Source organism: Acipenser ruthenus, chromosome 43, assembly GCF_902713425.1.
Source record: "Acipenser ruthenus chromosome 43, fAciRut3.2 maternal haplotype, whole genome shotgun sequence".
NCBI lineage: Eukaryota > Metazoa > Chordata > Actinopteri > Acipenseriformes > Acipenseridae > Acipenser > Acipenser ruthenus.
This window is the reverse complement of record NC_081231.1, coordinates 6476125-6494229: the sequence shown is the minus strand read 5'-3', so window position 1 is coordinate 6494229 and position 18105 is coordinate 6476125. Positions and strand designations below refer to the sequence as shown.

Genomic DNA, 18105 nt, shown 5'->3' with positions numbered 1-18105 from the left:
TCGTGCAGACTATGGCCGAGGGGCAGGCCCGGCCTTAGTGATAGGCAGAGTCTGCTAATGCCTAGGGCGACGAAATTCAGGGGGCGGCAAAATTATTATTATTGTTTTTTAGTTTTGTTAACGGAACCTGCATCACATTTGTGTTGGCTTGCCACGTGCCGCGCATCAGTGTTTATACTGTAGTGATCTGTACTGAGTGTTTTGTGTCTATGTCCTGAGTGCCTGTGCCTGTGAGCGAGTGCACCTGTGGGGGTGGGGGAGCTGGATCGAGGCGTGACCTCATGGTGCTTGTGTGAATGTTGTCCATTCGTATTTTTGTTTGTCCCTCGGTTCGATGTTTTGTTTTAAATCTATTACACATTACCTTCTTTTGTTTCAAAGCATGTTGTGTTTGGATTATATGGCAATATTATATAAAAAGAAGCTGAATTTAGTGTGACAGCTAAATTAGTCAGGATTTGTGAGATTAATTTAAATGTTTTGCTTTGCTTTTGGACAAAATGAGATATGTTAATGGTGTTGTTTTTTTTCTTTATCAGGGTTTTGTGTGCCTGCATACAACCAGATCAGAAAACACGTGTTTGTGGAAACTGTGAAGAGCTGGTCTGAAGCTCAGAGCTACTGTAGAGAGAATTACATAGACCTGGCCACTGTGCGCAGCCAGGAAGAAGCAGAGCAGCTCTTAAATATTACAGGAGCTTCTCTCAGGGATTCCTGGATCGGGCTGTATCGTGATGACACACAGAACTGGCAGTGGTCTAACAGCGATGACGTCATCTACTCCAACTGGAGGGCAGACGTGTTCTGTGCTTCAGTCAATTCAGACGGAAAGTGGATTGATTTACCCTGCAACCTTCAGAAAGCCTTCATGTGCTACAAAGGTAAAGACGTAATTGTCGCGATATTGCAATTGATTATTCATTTATTTTAGTTCTTATAATTATTAAGCATCCCTGTGAGGGGAGCTTGTATGGGTTTGAAAATCTTGAAAATCTAATATCTCAAACTATTACAGCTTGCAAATATTTAAGACCCTGGCTCTTGCCTATTGCTCTATTCATCACTCTTCCCAAATCCTATCTCCAGTCCCTCGTGTCTCCTTATATTCCCTCTCGCCCTCTCCGCTCATCCTCTACTGGCCAACTTGTTATGCCTTCTCTTCACTCTCCTTCCTCCCGTCCTTGCTCCTTCTCTTCACTCTCCTTCCTCCCGTGCTCGCTCCTTCTCTTCACTCTCCTTCATCCTGTGCTCGCTTCTTCTCTTCACTCTCCTTCCTCCTGTGCTCGCTCCTTCTCTTCACTCTCCTTCCTCCTGTGCTCGCTCCTTCTCTTCACTCTCCTTCCTCCTGTGCTCGCTTCTTCTCTTCACTCTCCTTCCTCCCGTGCTCGCTCCTTCTCTACACTCTCCTTCCTCCCGTCCTTGCTCCTTCTCTTCGCTCTCCTTCCTCCTGTGCTCGCTCCTTCTCTTCACTCTCCTTCCTCCTGTGCTCGCTCCTTCTCTTCACTCTCCTTCCTCCTGTGCTCGCTCCTTCTCTTCACTCTCCTTCCTCCTGTGCTCGCTCCTTCTCTTCGCTCTCCTTCCTCCTGTGCTCGCTCCTTCTCTTCACTCTCCTTCCTCCTGTGCTTGCTCCTTCTCTTCACTCTCCTTCCTCCTGTGCTCGCTCCTTCTCTTCACTCTCCTTCCTCCCGTGCTCGCTCCTTCTCTTCACTCTCCTTCCTCCCGTGCTCGCTCCTTCTCTTCGCTCTCCTTCCTCCTGTGCTCGCTCCTTCTCTTCACTCTCCTTCCTCCCGTGCTCGCTCCTTCTCTTCACTCTCCTTCCTCCCATGCTCGCTCCTTCTCTTCGCTCTCCTTCCTCCCGTCCTTGCTCCTTCTCTTCGCTCTCCTTCCTCCCATGCTGCTCCTTCTCTACACTCTCCTTCCTCCCGTGCTCGCTTCTTCTCTACACTCTCCTTCCTCCCGTGCTCGCTCCTTCTCTTCACTCTCCTTCCTCCCGTGCTCGCTCCTTCTCTTCACTCTCCTTCCTCCTGTGCTCGCTTCTTCTCTTCACTCTCCTTCCTCCTGTGCTCGCTCCTTCTCTTCGCTCTCCTTCCTCCCATGCTCGCTCCTTCTCTTCACTCTCCTTCCTCCTGTGCTCGCTTCTTCTCTACACTCTCCTTCCTCCCATGCTCGCTCCTTCTCTTCACTCTCCTTCCTCCTGTGCTCGCTCCTTCTCTTCGCTCTCCTTCCTCCCGTGCTCGCACCTTCTCTTCACTCTCCTTCATCCTGTGCTCGCTCCTTCTCTTCACTCTCCTTCCTCCCGTGCTCACTCCTCTTGCAACTCTGACCTCTGCAGACAGGTTACGTATGAACAGCAGCTTGAAGCTCTTGTCTACATTGTCCCCTGGATGTGCTTCACCTGCATAGTAAAGGAGGGAGTTCATTTCCTTGTAGAAGTCTCTCAGGTCCTCATCCTTCTTACATTGTCTGAGACAGGCTGTGTGCAGGGCTGTGCAGGGATCGCCATACTTGGAGCATTTCCCTGTTAAGGCAGTGCACGGTTTCTCAAAGATTTTCCTGGTCTCAGCTGACAATGCAGATGTCCACTCCAGTGCTGTTTCTACAAGTGTGAGAGAGCAGTCTGGCCTTATTCAGATCACTTGTCAGTCCCCAATCGTCGATAATGTCCTGGATATGACTGGTGTGTCCCTCAGTGGTGATGCTCTTTTTAGCTGCAGGTAGTTGATGCTAACTTGTGATGTAAACCATTAGTTCTCAGTTCAGGTTGGCGTGCTTCACCATTGCACATTGCAGAGTTGTAGACTGGGCTCTAGGCTCTCCAGGGACTTTCCTTCTTGGTTGTGCAGTGTATTCAGGAAGTGAGGTTACGCTCTGTCACAAGGCTGGCTGAGTGGTGACACGTCAGACCCGGAAGAAACAGACAGACAGAGACGGTGAGGTTGGTGAAGCTGAGCACTTGGTTGTGCTCAGCATTTAATAAACAAAACAAAAGAACACAAAAAACAGGACACGGCACTTACGCCAAAATAAATATATAAACAAAATGCACTAACACACAAAACAAGCGGACGAACGTTTAAACAAGTATCGTGCTGGCACTTCCAGCACACTGTAGCAATTGTTATTCTTTACTTTAGCTTTTATTTCTCCTTCTTTCTCACCCGTTCTCCACTCACGAACACCCAACCCCGAGTGAGTCAAACGTGCATCTATATATACTGTTGTGCTGGGATTCAATTACTAATTAATTATTCACTTGAATCCCAGCAGGTGAATTAATTCTGTGCAACCCCGTGCTCACATACTATACTTTAAATGCATATCCCGTGTACCAATCTCTATACACCAACATTAACACACGCAACATACAACACATAACACACAAATGCACACAGGGGCGGGGCACATTGCCACACGCTCTTAGCAGTGCTTGGAACAGTTTCTTGGAGACGTTGGCCTGTCCTGGAGCCGTGCAACTTCCCTGTTAATTCCAAGAAAAAGTATTTGAGTTGAAATCATTTATTTCTTAGCCAATGCCCTTATCCAGGGTGACTTACAATTGTTATAAGATATTGCATTATTTTTATATACAATTACCCATTTATACAGTTGGGTTTTTACTGGAGCAATCTAGGTAAAGTACCTTGCTCAAGGGTACAGCAGCAGTGTCCCCCACCAGGGATTGAACCCACGACCCACCGGTCAAGAGTCCAGAGCCCTAACCACTACTGGTTAGGCTGCAAATCTCTGCTTTTGCTTTCTCGAGCTCCTCCTCTCCATGTTCTAGCTCTGCGTGGAGCCTGGGAATGTCCTCCTCTTGTTGCAGCAGCGTGCTTAGTGGTTTATTTGATGCTCCATCTGTTGCTGGAGATCTTCGATCTGTTTCTCTCTATTCTGTAAATCCTCGGCTGCAGTGCTTAGGTCAAGTTCACCCACTCACCTCTTCAATCTTGTTACATCATAAGTAAGGGAGGAAGTTAGGGTTTTTCTTCTGGACCATGTACTTTTGGATTTCAACATCTTTGAGGGCCTGTCGCCCCTGACAGCAGCATAGTGTCAACTCTGGATGCAGATCTCATCTTTGAGGGCCTGTCGCCCCCGACAGCAGCATAGTGGCAACTCTGGATGCAAATCTCATCATTGAGGCCCTGTCGCCCCCGACAGCAGCATAGTGGCAACTCTGGATGCAGATCTCATCTTTGAGGCCCTGTCGCCCCCGACAGCAGCATAGTGGCAACTCTGGATGCAGATCTCATCTTTGGTTTTGCCTCCAACGCCGCCACCAGCAGAGGGAGCATGCCTGCTGGTTCCTCTGCTGCTGCCGTCCCGAGAGCCAGAGTGGGTGGAGCTGCCGTCCCGAGAGCCAGAAGAGGTGGAGCTGCCATCCCGAGAGCCAGAGGGGGTGGAGCTGCCGTCCCGAGAGCCAGAGGGAGTAGAGCTGCCGTCCCGAGAGCCAGAGGGGGTGGAGCTGCCGTAACGAGAGCCAGAAGGAGAGAGGGCTGAAGCCCCTCAGCAGCCCTTGCACATGCTGCTGAGAGGAGTTCAGGGGAGGCGCACCCGACTACGACCGCTAGACCGCTAGAATGGCCACAGCCACCAAAGCCAGTGCCGGAGTGTCTGGAACTGTTGGACCTGGAGGAGCTGGAACTGCCATTGTCGGAGTGGCCACCGTCTCCGCCTGTTGTTCCAGAAGGTCCGCCATCTCCGCCTGCTGTTCGTGAGGGGTCGCCGTTCCTGCCTCGTCCACCAGAGGGAGATGGGCCGCCATTCCTGCCTCCGCCACCAGAGGGAGACGAGCTGCCGTCCCCGCCTCCGCCACCAGAGGAAGATGGGCCGCCGTTCCCGCCTCCGGCACCAGAGGGAGACGGGCCGCCATTCCTGCCTCTGTCACCAGAGGGAGACGGGCTGCTGTTCCCGCCTCTGCCACCAGAGGGAGACGGGCCGCCGCTCCCGCCTCCGGCACCAGAGGGAGACGGGCCGCCGCTCCCGCCTCCGGCACCAGAGGGAGATGGGCCGCCATTCCTGCCTCTGCCACCAGAGGGAGACGGGCTGCTGTTCCCGCCTCTGCCACCAGAGGGAGACGGGCCGCCGCTCCCGCCTCCGGCACCAGAGGGAGACGGGCCGCCGCTCCCGCCTCCGGCACCAGAGGGAGACGGGCCGCCGTTCCTGCCTCCGGCACCAGAGGTGCCACCAGCATTGCTCCTGCTGGAGGGTACAGGTTTCCTACCAGCGTTCGCATGCTTGGAAGGTCCGGGGCCCCCGCTATTGAAGAAAGCTTGGGGGATCCGACATCAACCCCGCCCACCACCGCCCGCTGAAATAGCCCACCCAAGGGACATAAGGGGACTCTTGGGGGGAGGGCCTGGGTTCAAAGGAGGGGGGGGGGGTCTGCGTACTTTGTACGTGGGGGGGAGATGTGTGGCAGAGCAGGGCTCTGCCCTTGGAAATACTGGAAGGGATGGTTAGTTAAATTCTCCTCCCTGCCCAGGTTGATTGCGTCAGGTGGGAGCAATCAATTATTCACTTATCACCCAGCCACCTGGCATAAATGGAGGCCTCAGCCTCCCATTAGGAAGGAGAGTTCTAGAAGAAGAGGAAGTAAGAGTGGGTTTTTGTGTGTGCTGTTTTTGTTCGTTTTGGTGAACCAGTGAAGGCAAAGCCCAGCCTGGAAGCCGTGTTTTTGTAAGTTTCATTTTGTGTTTATTTTGTGTCTGAGAAACCTTTTTGTTTGGCCCTCGTGCCGGTTTATTTTGTATTTTTGTATTAAAAGCTTTATTTTTGAACTTTTCACACTGTCTCTGAGTCTCAACCTCTGTCATCCTGTCACAACCCTGTTACAAAATAGCGCTCTGTAACGTTAGCTAACACTCTCAGGAGCTGACTCTGTGGACGTGTCAAAATGGCATAAGTGAACTATCAGTGTGCAAAGTGCGGTCACATTTCACCCAGATATCTGTGTTAAGTACATGATTGTCTGTGCTTGTAGTCATTGTTCATGTGTAAATCTTGTTTGCTTTAAAAAAGTGACGTTTTTCATACGTTTTCACACGTTCAAGAAGTAAACAGTCTTATAGTTCTCATAGTTACCCCTGCACAGTTAAAAAAAGGGGGGAGAGTGTCATTAACTTTATTATTATTATTATTATTATTATTATTATTATTATTATTATTATTATTATTATTACAATTACTATTAGTATTATTAAAATAAAACATGACAGGCTACCTCAAATGTTGCTTGCTCCATCTGAAAATGAGTTTTAAATGCAGCATTGGTGTAGTAGGCTCCATCACAACATTCTCAACGTCATCTTCTACCGTCACTGAACTGTTTGAGTTCACTGCTGTCACAGTCGCTAACGCCGCAATATTCATTGCTGAGTATACTGTCATGTAGGCATGATGCTGTCTGTCCTCCAGAAACTCCTGCAAAACTAACCCCATTGCAACTTTGTCCTCCATTTTTGAAAACGTTGGCTAACATACCGTTCAATTAGACCCAACTTCCTCCTCGTAGAGCCACAAAAAAGAGTTCTGCTTATTGAACGCAGGAATCCAAAGTGGCTGAGATGCGGAAGTAACTTTTATGATGCGTGACCATGAAGACGTGAAGTTCTATAGTATAATAATCGATCAAAACATGTACTTGACTGTGGACAAGACACAGTTTTTTTTAAATTGTAGGATTGATGAAAACACAAAGTTTGTTATGGGTTCAGAGCCAGCTCACCTCCACAGCTCCCAGCCTCTCAGCTGCTGTTTGTTTGTGTTCACAGAGACCAGCAACATCACTGAGAGATACACCCTGATTGAAGAACTGAAAACCTGGACTGAAGCTCAGCAGTACTGTAGAGAACACCACACCGACCTCGTCAGTATAAAGAACGCCAGTGAAAATGAAGACCTAGTAAAGAAAGCGCAGGGCAAGCCCTTCTGGATAGGCCTGTTCAATGAGCCCTGGAAGTGGTCACACCAGGGGGATAGCTACACATTTCACACCTGGACCTATTGGGGACCAAATAATTGGGGAGGCAATCAAAACTGTGTGGTGATGAGACAGACTGGTGAATGGATCGACTATGGCTGCAACCTTCAGTTGCCCTTCTTCTGCTGTGATGGTGAGGACCCTGTTTCCATGACCTTCATCACTCATGCCAGAATGTTACTCATGTTATAGTACAGACCACAAGCATGATGTTAGTATATTGGTTCCATTTCCAGTGTAAATCTTTTCTGTGAAGAACACGTTTTCGCTCATCTTTATTGTGCTGTCCCCTCTCCCCAGGCGGCTCCTCTGGTCAGTGTTTCTATGAAGGAACTGGGAAGATATGGCAGGGAGCTCAGAGCTACTGCAGAAACCAAGGCAGAGACCTGCCCACCATTCATGACCAGGCCAGAGTTAATAAGCTTATAGGTCTTATACCTTCAACTAGTAACAGGTATCACTGGATCGGACTGTATCATGACAAAGAGAACTGGCAGTGGTCCAGTGGAGGTGATGTCATTTACTCCAACTGGGAACCATACCTCTTCTGTGCTTCAGTCAATTCAGAGGGAGAGTGGGAGGATTCATTCTGCAGTCAGGGAAACTATTTCATGTGCTACAGCGGTGAGTTGAGATTCAATTCCTTTGTTAATGAAACAGCTGACTGGACTGGGGGATGAAGTCAGGTCCCCTGGATACTGCACAGGGGCCATAATCTTGAAACGTTCAAAAGAAGAAACATCTTTTTATTATTACGAAAAATGTTAAGACAATGTGTTATTCATAACAAGGTTTCTTAGATTGTTCTTCCTTCATAAGACACTTAAGAACATGTGTATTCTTCAAAGAAATGTTCTTATTGTTTTGTTTAGATTGTTTATATTCCAGTCAGCAAAATCCTCGTCTTAAATATGTAGCCCTTATTAGATATGTAGAAGAAATATGTTTAGCAGTTAAATAACTATTTGTATTAGAATAAAAGGTTATAAAGAGGGTTGTAGCTTTGCTGTATTATGTGTAGTGGGCTGAACCTCACATGACTGATTCATTTGTTATGCAAATGGGGTCTGACAGGTATTCTGCAATATATAAAAGTTGCATCTCCCTGTTACAAGTTATTTTCAGTCACCACAGGCAAATGATCTGACAGACTTTGATACACAGCTGATAGCACAGCAGGTGCTCGGTTAGCAGGTGCTTCCCTAACCAACACTTGGCTACATAAATGCTATGTTTCATGAGGTACAGCCTCCACAGTGATGAGCCAGTCTTGTTGTTCGTGACAAATGTATTTCTCTTCTGAACAGTTTTATTTCCCCACTTTGCTATTAAATACTTTTCAGACATAAACTAAAGAGACTCCCATGCACTGCTAGAGATGTTGCTTTTCATGACCTTGATAGCTGAGCCAGGTGTGACTCGGGTTCAATCACTATACAACAGGAGAGCCAGCTCACCTCCACAGATGACATTGATTTTGATCTGCTGTTTGTGTTCACAGAGACCAGCAACATCACTGAGAGATACACCCTGATTAAAGAACTGAAAACCTGGACTGAAGCTCAGCAGTACTGTAGAGAACACCACACCGACCTCGTCAGTATAAAGAACGCCAGTGAAAATGAAGAAATAGTGAAGAAAGCGCAGGGCAAGCCCTTCTGGATAGGCCTGTTCAATGAACCCTGGAAGTGGTCACACCAGGGGGATAACTACACATTTCACAGCTGGAGCAAAGGGGAACCAGACAACTTGGGAGGGGATGAGAACTGTGTGATGATGAGTAAGACTGGTGGATGGACTGACACTGGCTGCAACTCTCAGAAGTCCTTCTTCTTCTGTGAGGGTGAGGAACCTATTCAGACTGTGTTCTCATTTAATTCAGTGATCTTCAATAGGTCCTGGTGGTGACAAATCTAGCAGTTTCCACTTTGAGAATCAATCACAGGCTCCCTGCTCAGGCTGATGGGATGGTCAATATCCTTCCAGAGGTAATGGGGTGATGTGGATTGCAGCTATCAGTACCCCTTGTTCTGCTGTGACTGAAGGCTCCCTGTTCAGTCTGTGCTCTTGTTCAGCTCAGTGTTTGTACCCCAGTCTGTGAGCAGGGACTTAGAGGCTCAGTCCATCTGATCCTATAGTAGCTGTCTGACCTCCAGAGCAGGACAGGGGGTAGCCTAGAGATCTGAAGAACAAGAAACCAGCCCGGTCATTAAGAGTGTGAGAGGGAGCAGCTACCCCTCATTGTTATACCCAGGAGAGACGTGTGCTGTGATATACATTCTTACTGTCTATTCATTATATTTATTTGAAAACAATAAATCATGTCATTGTCAGCATTGCCCTGGTGGAGACAGCAGCATAGACACAGTTTCATTGAAATGCTTTTGAACAATACACTTGAAACAGGAAACACTAAATCTTGTTGTTGTGTGTTTTCTTTACAGATTCAGACCCCACAAGCCCCCCTTCCACTCCGGTCTCTCAAGGTATGCAGTGTAATCACTTCAGTGGATTCAGGACCACTGCAGGAATCTGGCTTTGTTATAAACTTTCTTTTTTCTCTTTTTTTCTTGTTACAGAAGGAGAATCCTCGAGCCCCCCTTCCACTCCGCTCTCTCAAGGTAAGTGCAGTTTGAAGATGGCAGTTTGTTCAGTGTGATTGACAGCCCTCACCATGAGTTATAAATGAATCTCAGTGTTGTTATCAACCTCACTAATTTAACAGGGAGTTCACCATTGTATCAGTTCAATTTGAATGTGGCTTTGTAATAAATGACTTATTGTTTGAATTTATTAGTATTTATTTATTGTACTGGTGGAGACAGCAGCATAGACACAGTTTCATTTAAATGCATTTGAACACTACACTTGAAATAGGAAACACTAAGGGGTAGATGCACTAAGGTGGGCCAGTCGCAGCGCAAACATGCTGCAATTTGCATTTTCGTTGCCACAATTCCCAAAATATCAATTTTGTCATATGTACTAAGAGAAAATATGTTGATGAAAAGAGCCGCAATATACTAATTTAAATATTATGTGCTTCATCTTAGCGAGATCTCTAGCGAGAGTTGTGCGACATTTTTTCAAATAAAATAGCAGGAGTTGAGTTGTGGTTTGCTGCAGCAGAGGGTGCCCTAACATTTATAAATGTTATACATTGAAGGGTGCAAGAATCAAAATAACATTGTTTTTGTTAAATGTGAACGTCATCTGTACAATGCAGTGTTCCTTCTTCATTTTACATATTTTAATACTGTTACATTTATATATATAAAATGAAAGGCAGTTTGATCACATCAGATTCTATAGTGGGGCCCCAACCTTCACCCCCAAAAAGCTTTTCATAATCATACAGTAGCCCCTCACTAAACCGGATATGTTTGTCCGACATAAGGAGGTGTCGGGTTTAAATACAATACAATTGCACACACATACAATTACAGTTCTCAATGTATTTTAAATATAAATCATTGCGCTGAAATAACACTAATGTGTTTTGGGTAGGCTACACATTACATTATGTAAAAATATAAATCTGTACAGTAGGCCTATACAGTACACAGTACAGTAGTAAAATCAATGAATACCAGGCGCACTTTTTTGTAATTTAGCCTACTGGTAACACAAAATAAATCATGCTGCTGCATTGTACACATTGGTGTACAATACAAATAAGATTATTTTAAATCAAAACTAAATCATTTTAGGGTGTTTTTTTTTATTATTTTACTACTTAGTAGCCTAGAAAATTAACACACAATAGATCATGGCCCTATACAGATGCTCAGAATGAGCTGGAGGGGTTAATGGCACATGTGTGCAGTCTATTGCTCCTAACACGCTGGGAAAACCAGAAATGTCATAGAAATTTGTTTTCAAGACTTGTAAATACACCCTAACTTTAGTGAAAATTAGGTACTTGGGTGTTTGTCTTAAAAAATACATTGAGCACAACTGGCAACGCACAAGAAAAAGCGGACTGGGAAATGCCAGCAACAATTGCAACTGTTTAAAACATGCTTTCAAAATATATGTGTTTTCTTTACAGATTCAGACCCCACAAGCCCCCCTTCCACTCCGGTCTCTCAAGGTATGCAGTGTAATCACTTCAGTGGATTCAGAACCACTGCAGGAATCTGGCTTTGTTATAAACTTTCTTTTTTCTCTTTTTTCTGTTTACAGAAGGAGAATCCTCGAGCCCCCCTTCCACTCCGGTCTCTCAAGGTATGCAGTGTAATCACTTCAGTGTGATTCACAAACCACAGTAGCATTGCAATCTCATGTGTCATGTGAACCACTAGACCTATTGAAGCCATGTGAGATTTGTGTGCAAAAATAATGTGAAAGCTGAACCTAGCGTGAGGCAACTTCCTGACTGCCACCAGGTCCCTGCAGTGCAACTCAGGGCATCTAAACCACTCACTGTAGACGTGTCATGTTGAATACTGTTGACAACTGCCCTAACGTTAGACACTCATCTAAATATCTAAACACAGGAGCTGATCTTTGAAAGTCTACCTCTACACGTCTGCTTCTTGTGTTCTAGGTATCAGCACCTCACCTGAGCCCTGCACTTAACTCACATTCTGTGCTGCACATTACAGACGACGTGGGTCTTATTGTTTTACATGGGGTTTATTTAATTATTCAGCTCAGTGTTTGTACCCCAGTCTGTGAGCAGGGACTCAGAGGCTCAGTACATCTGATCCTACAGTAGCTGTCTGACCTCCTGCACTCAGATGATTTTCTCATCAGTAGGCTATGCTGCAGTATCTACAGGTAACACTGTTTATACTGTTGAAAATTGCCCTAACATTAGACACTCATCTAAACATCTAAGCACAAGAGTTCATCCTTGAAAATCTACCTCTACAGGTCTGCTTCTTGTGTTCTAGGTACCAGCACTAGGTACTCAAGTTCAGCGTTTCCTCTAAGGTTAAAATGCGCACATTTTACACAGTAACTGGCAACAACTCAGTTTACTAACTTTTACAAGTTATCAAATATCAACCTCACTCGAGACTCCAACATCTCATTTTGAGAGCATTCGTGCAAAGCATTATCATAAGCATATTTGCGTGTGTCTTGCAGGTGATTCTCTGATTTCCCTGTTAAAATGCACGTCACATTAGTACAGAGCTCGCTCGGGCTGCAGTGAATCCAGTAGTGCAGGGCGGGTGAAGCAGGCGTCTGGAGATTCTGCCTCTAGGGAGAGGGCTGCCCGGTGCTGCTTAGGAACGTCTCAGTTTTGAACTCGTCGTATAATTGAAAACTTATTTGAAGCATAGGTTACTATTTAGAAGTATAAATAGTCAACATAAATTAACATAAATAAAAATCACAATACTCAAACCATGAAAGTATTTGTTTTATTTCCCTTTTAAAAAAACGACCATTTCAGAAATATCATCATATAAAGCATTTAGAAACTGGTAAATATGCGATCAAAATATTAATTTAGAGTTGAAAATACACATGTAAGTGTGTATTAATTGAAGACGACATACCACGTGCATTTGTTTGCAAGTTGAGTTTAGGTGACTTCACTCACGTGTCTCTGCTGCTGAAACTCAACATGACAGCTGCACCAATGAAGAAAAAAAGGCAATGTTTCAGTGAAAGACAGAGCTAAAACAAAATCTGATTATCTCTATGAGGATGGTGGGACACTATTGTTCAAGTTTTGCTGCCGTTGATCATGTATGATGTAATATCCTTGATGATACCTTAAAGGATTTACTCGACACAGTATTGCATGAACACAACGTGGTTTATTTTCGGGTGATCGCCATCTTAACACTCAGTAAACTGAATACAACATCCGGAACCCCAGGCTAGTAACACTTGTCTCTAACTTACATCTAGTAACCACTAGATGTCAGTATCTAACCATTACAGCCTAACACTGTTCAATTATAATGTATACCAAATACATTACACTCCTCCCCCTTAGACTTTTAACCCTTAACACAGCAGTTTAATAATTGTTTTTCTAAATTGCCAATTCAAACCTAGTAAGGTAGAGGTAGACTACTCTGCCTTACAACAAGCCCAGGGGATTATTCTGCCCCTTTCTTGATGGAACTTGTTAAGAATAGGAGTGCCTAAATACTACAACTTCAGTCTCTTTGGTGCACTCCTAACTCTCCCTGGCCATCTACGAACAGGTGTTTCCCTCGCAGCTACTTCAGAAGTTGAAGGAGTTCTTCTAGGAATTTCTACAGGTTCAACAGTCTCAGTTGCATGTTTTGGTTCCTCCCCCTCTGGTGTTGAAACTGGCACAGTAGGTTTGATTTCCTCTGAAACAGCTGGCGTGGCTGGTAACTGACTGACTACTTCAGGCAGTGAAAACTCCATAGACAACGGCAGTTCAGTTTGTTGCTCAAGTGCCTTTGCAGGTTTACCAAGCACATTCTCCCTTTTAACTAGTAGGTGATCGATGTGGACTGTACGTCTCCTCAGTCCCTCTTGAATTAAGTATGTCACTGGACCCATGCGTTTAATGACTGTTGCACCATTCCATTTTTCTCTTCCCCCCCGGAAATTTCGAACCAGTACTTCTTGTTGAGGTGTAAGCTCTCTCAGTGACAACGTGCCTTTGTCATGATGTAACTTCTGTAACTCCTGTTTGTTTTCCACAGTCGTAGCGAGATGTGGTTTAAGCAGGGTGAAGCGTGTTCTGAGCTGACGCTTTAAAAACAATTCTGCAGGAGAGCGTCCCGTCACAGTGTGCGGTGTGCTCCGGTACATCAGCAGGAAGTTCGCCAAGAGATGGTGTAATGGAACTGCTTTCCTACCTTGATCCCCATTGATCACTTGCTTCAAAAGAGCTTGTTTCAGTGTTTGAACTGACCTCTCTGCAGCCCCGTTTGATGCAGGGTGGTAAGCAGGCACTAGAGTCTGTTTAATTCCATTCCACTTTAGAAATTTTTCAAATTCAGATGAGATAAACTGCGGTCCGTTGTCTGAAACTACTTCTTCAGGTAAGCCATAAGAAGCAAACAGTCCCCGTAGCACTTCAATGGTCCTGGTTGCTGTGGTTGTTGACATGTGGAAAACTTCCATCCACTTAGAATGACTATCAATCACCACCAAGAAATGCTCCTTGTCCTTCTCTGCAAAGTCGATATGTATCCTCTGCCATGCTCTGGTAGGCCATTTCCACGGGTGCAAAGGAGCAACAGCTGGCATCTTGCGTACCGCCATACAGGTTCTACAGCTCTGTACCGTCCGTTCTATATCCGCATCCAACGCAGGCCACCACAGATAAGACCTAGCCAAAGCCTTCATACGACAAATACCTGGGTGTTCTTCATGCAGGTCGTTTAGTAATCCCTCTCTGTATAAGGTGGTATAACCACTCGCATTCCCCACAGTATACAGCCTTGCTCTGCTGAGAGCTCATTTCTCCTTGTGACATATGGGCGTAGAGCTTCATCCGCCACACAATTTGGCCAGCCATGCATTGTATAATCCCACACTTTAGACAGTAGTGGATCTTTTCTTGTGGCCTCTGCAATGTGTTTAGCATCTACTGGTAACTCCTCAACATAGGAAAAATAAAAGACATTACCTTCTTCCACTGTGTTTGCAGTGTCTTGCCCTGGCAATCTGGAGAGAGCATCTGCATTGGCATGGTCCGCAGACTTGCGATATTCAATGTCATAGGTGTATGCTAACAAAATCAAAGCCCAACGTTGCATTCTTAAAGCTGCCAATGTGGGAATTGATGATTTTGATCCCAATATTGTCAGAAGTGGTTTGTGATCAGTAAGCAAGTTGAATTTACGTCTGTACAGGTATTTATGGAATTTCTTTACTCCATAAATGATGGCGAGTGCTTCCTTCTCCACCTGTGCATATCTCTTTTCTGCATCAGTCAGCGTTCTTGAGGCAAAGGCGATCGGCCTTTCTTCTCCATTTTCCATAATGTGTGATATAACCGCTCCCACTCCATATGGTGAAGTATCACATGCTAATCTTAAAGGTAACCCTGTATCATAATGAACCAGGACCTTACTGTTCAGTAGCTGCTGTTTCCCTTTTTTAAAAGCTATGTCACATTCAGGTGTCCATCTCCATGGTACATCCCGCCGTAACAACTCATGTAATGGACGCAGAGTGGTTGACAGGTTTGCTAAAAATCTTCCATAATAGTTCAAGAGACCCAGAAATGAACGTAGTTCCGTCAGGTTGTTAGGCTTTGGTGCCTCTGTGATTGCTTTCACTTTTTCTGATGTTGGATGCAACCCTTCAGCATCGATCAGATGTCCTAAGTACTCGACACTCTCTTGCATGAATTTACATTTAGACAGTTTTACTCGCACACAATATTGCTCCAATCGTCCTAGCACTACATCTAAAGTCTTCAGATGCTCTTCCTTGGAACTGGCAGTGACAAGAATGTCATCGAGGAAACATACAACATGGTCTAAGCCTTGTAGAATCTGATCCATGACAGCTTGAAAGATTGAAGGTGCGCTGGAAACACCATAAGAAAGACGGTGATATCTGTACAGCCCACGGTGTGTGTTTATTGTCAGATATTTCTCTGAATCTGGATCCAGCTGGAGCTGCTGGTACGCATGTGAAAGATCCAATTTACTAAACAAAGTCCCTCCAGCAAGAGTGGCAAACAAATCCTGCGTGTTTGGTAACGGATACGTTTCTTCTTCCACACTCTGATTGATGGTGACTTTATAATCCCCACAAATGCGAATGGATTTATCTGATTTTGGTACTACGACAATTGGTGCAGCCCAATCACTTCTGTCTACCTTGGAAATGATGCCAGTGCTTTCTAGCCTCGACAACTCCTTCTCTACCGCTTCTCTCAGCGCATATGGAACTGGTCTGGCTTTATGAAAGATTGGCTTAGCGTCTGGACGAGTACGAATCTTTGCTTTGAAATTCTTAATGGTGCCGGGCCCTTCTTGAAACACTTTTCGGTGCTTTTCTATTACTCTTGCTACTGCTTTGTCACCTGACACCTCAGCACATTCCACAGAAAAAATGCTAGCCCAGTTTAAGCAAATTTTCCTTAGCCAATTCCTACCTAACAAAGCAGGTCGGTCCCCTTTTACAATTACTAAGGGTAGGGTAGCACTCTGATCTTCATATTTAACCGGAACTCTCACCTGTCCCAGCAGTGGAATCTTCTCTCCAGAGTAAGTTATCAGTCTCATGTTGGTTTTTCCCAGAGGTAAATGCGACAGGGTTTTCCGATACAGAGTTTCTGAAACAATGGAAACAGCTGCGCCTGTGTCTAACTGCATATCCACGTTTTTGTTATCCAGGTACATCTTCACCATAATGCCTTTTTTTCCATCTGAAGCAGTGTAAACTGTGAAAACTTCGAACATTTCATCTTCCTCTTTATTTGTTTCAGTTCCCACGTACTGTGTCTGTAATGATAATGTTCTACTCCGGCACATTCTTGCTATGTGTCCTACTTTCGAGCAATAATGGCAATTTTCCAATTTAAATTTACAGGCTTGTGCGGAATGTCGCCATCCACATCTGTAGCACTGTTGATTTCCTCTACCTTGCCTCTGCTTATCTGTCTGCATGTTTCTTCTAACTGCACTTTCCATCTGCTTCTCTTCAGTTACTTGTTTTGCATACGCAGGCTTTCCCAATGTTAGGCTATTCACCATGGCCGGATCTTCTTTTGTCCTTCCCGAAAGTTCGATTGTATTTTTAGAAGCCAACTCCATTGAAAACGCGATGTCGCAAGCAGTTTTAAAAGTCAAAGTCCTTTCTGACAATAACTTCCTTTGTATTGCTTCTACTCTTAACCCACTAACAAATCTGTCTCGCAACGCATCTTCTAGAAAAGTCCCGAACTCACAATATGTTGTAGAAAGCTGTTTCAAAGCTACTACATAATCAGAGACGGATTCTCCTTCTTTTTGATTTCTCTTCTGAAATCGAAAACGCTCTGCAATCACAAGCGGTTTTGGCTTGTAATGTGCTGCTAATGTCCCCGTTAACTCAGCAAAAGACTTCGTGGTCGGTTTATCCGGCACTAACAAATTTTTCAACAAACGATAGCATTCAGGCCCAATTACTGAGAGGAACACACTAACCTGTTTTTCTTCACTCACTTCATTTGCAATCATCCATTGCTCTAGTCGTTCAAAATATGATTCAAAATCCTCCTGTGACTCTTTATATTCGGCAATGTTCCCAATGTGCGCCATTTTTGCAGCGTCTTGTTCTTCTGACCCGTTTTTTTTTTTTTTTTTTTTTTTTACTTTTCTTCTGATGTGGACTTCAGGCTTATGTCTTCTCTTAATCTCTGCAATCCTTTTATCCCATCCTCGTCGCCAAAATGTAATATCCTTGATGATACCTTAAAGGATTTACTCGACACAGTATTGCATGAACACAACGTGGTTTATTTTCGGGTGATCGCCATCTTAACACTCAGTAAACTGAATACAACATCTGGAACCCCAGGCTAGTAACACTTGTCTCTAACTTACATCTAGTAACCACTAGATGTCAGTATCTAACCATTACAGCCTAACACTGTTCAATTATAATGTATACCAAATACATTACATATGAGTCAATACCATTAAAGATCATATTGCCAGTCATAAACATGTAGAGGAAACAAGAAAGCAAATAAGACGGCAACAATGGCAAAGCATGCATTCACTATACTGAAAACAGAGGTCTAAGACACTGCATTCACTATGCTGAAAACTGAGGTCTAAGGCACTGCATTCACTATGCTGAAAACTGAGATCTAAGACACTGCATTCACTATGCTGAAAACTGAGGTCTAAGACACTGCATTCACTATACTGAAAACAGAGGTCTAAGACACTGCATTCACTATGCTGAAAACTGAGGTCTAAGGCACTGCATTCACTATGCTGAAAACTGAGATCTAAGACACTGCATTCACTATGCTGAAAACTGAGGTCTAAGACACTGCATTCACTATACTGAAAACAGAGGTCTAAGACACTGCATTCACTATGCTGAAAACTGAGGTCTAAGGCACTGCATTCACTATGCTGAAAACTGAGATCTAAGACACTGCATTCACTATGCTGAAAACTGAGATCTAAGACACTGCATTCTCTATACTGAAAACTGAGGTCTAA

At 44.8% G+C, this 18105-nt stretch overlaps 1 protein-coding gene across 1 annotated transcript; it reads left to right on the top strand.

The window, feature by feature from the left end:
- Nucleotides 1-545: 545 nt before the first annotated feature.
- On the top strand, nt 546-11563 carry LOC131709441 (C-type mannose receptor 2-like). Its single transcript, XM_059011980.1, has 5 exons — nt 546-881; nt 6774-7115; nt 7283-7606; nt 8484-8825; nt 11532-11563. Exons 1-5 carry the CDS (start codon nt 869-871, stop codon nt 11561-11563), a joined length of 1053 nt encoding a protein of 350 aa, XP_058867963.1. The 5' UTR covers nt 546-868.
- Nucleotides 11564-18105: the final 6542 nt, after the last annotated feature.

Bases quoted from the DNA above. Each gene is read 5' to 3' on its own strand.
- LOC131709441 (XM_059011980.1), top strand. The intron at 7,116-7,282 runs GTGAGGACCCTG...CCCTCTCCCCAG, and splicing joins GCCCTTCTTCTGCTGTGATG to GCGGCTCCTCTGGTCAGTGT. The intron at 7,607-8,483 runs GTGAGTTGAGAT...TTGTGTTCACAG, and splicing joins CTATTTCATGTGCTACAGCG to AGACCAGCAACATCACTGAG.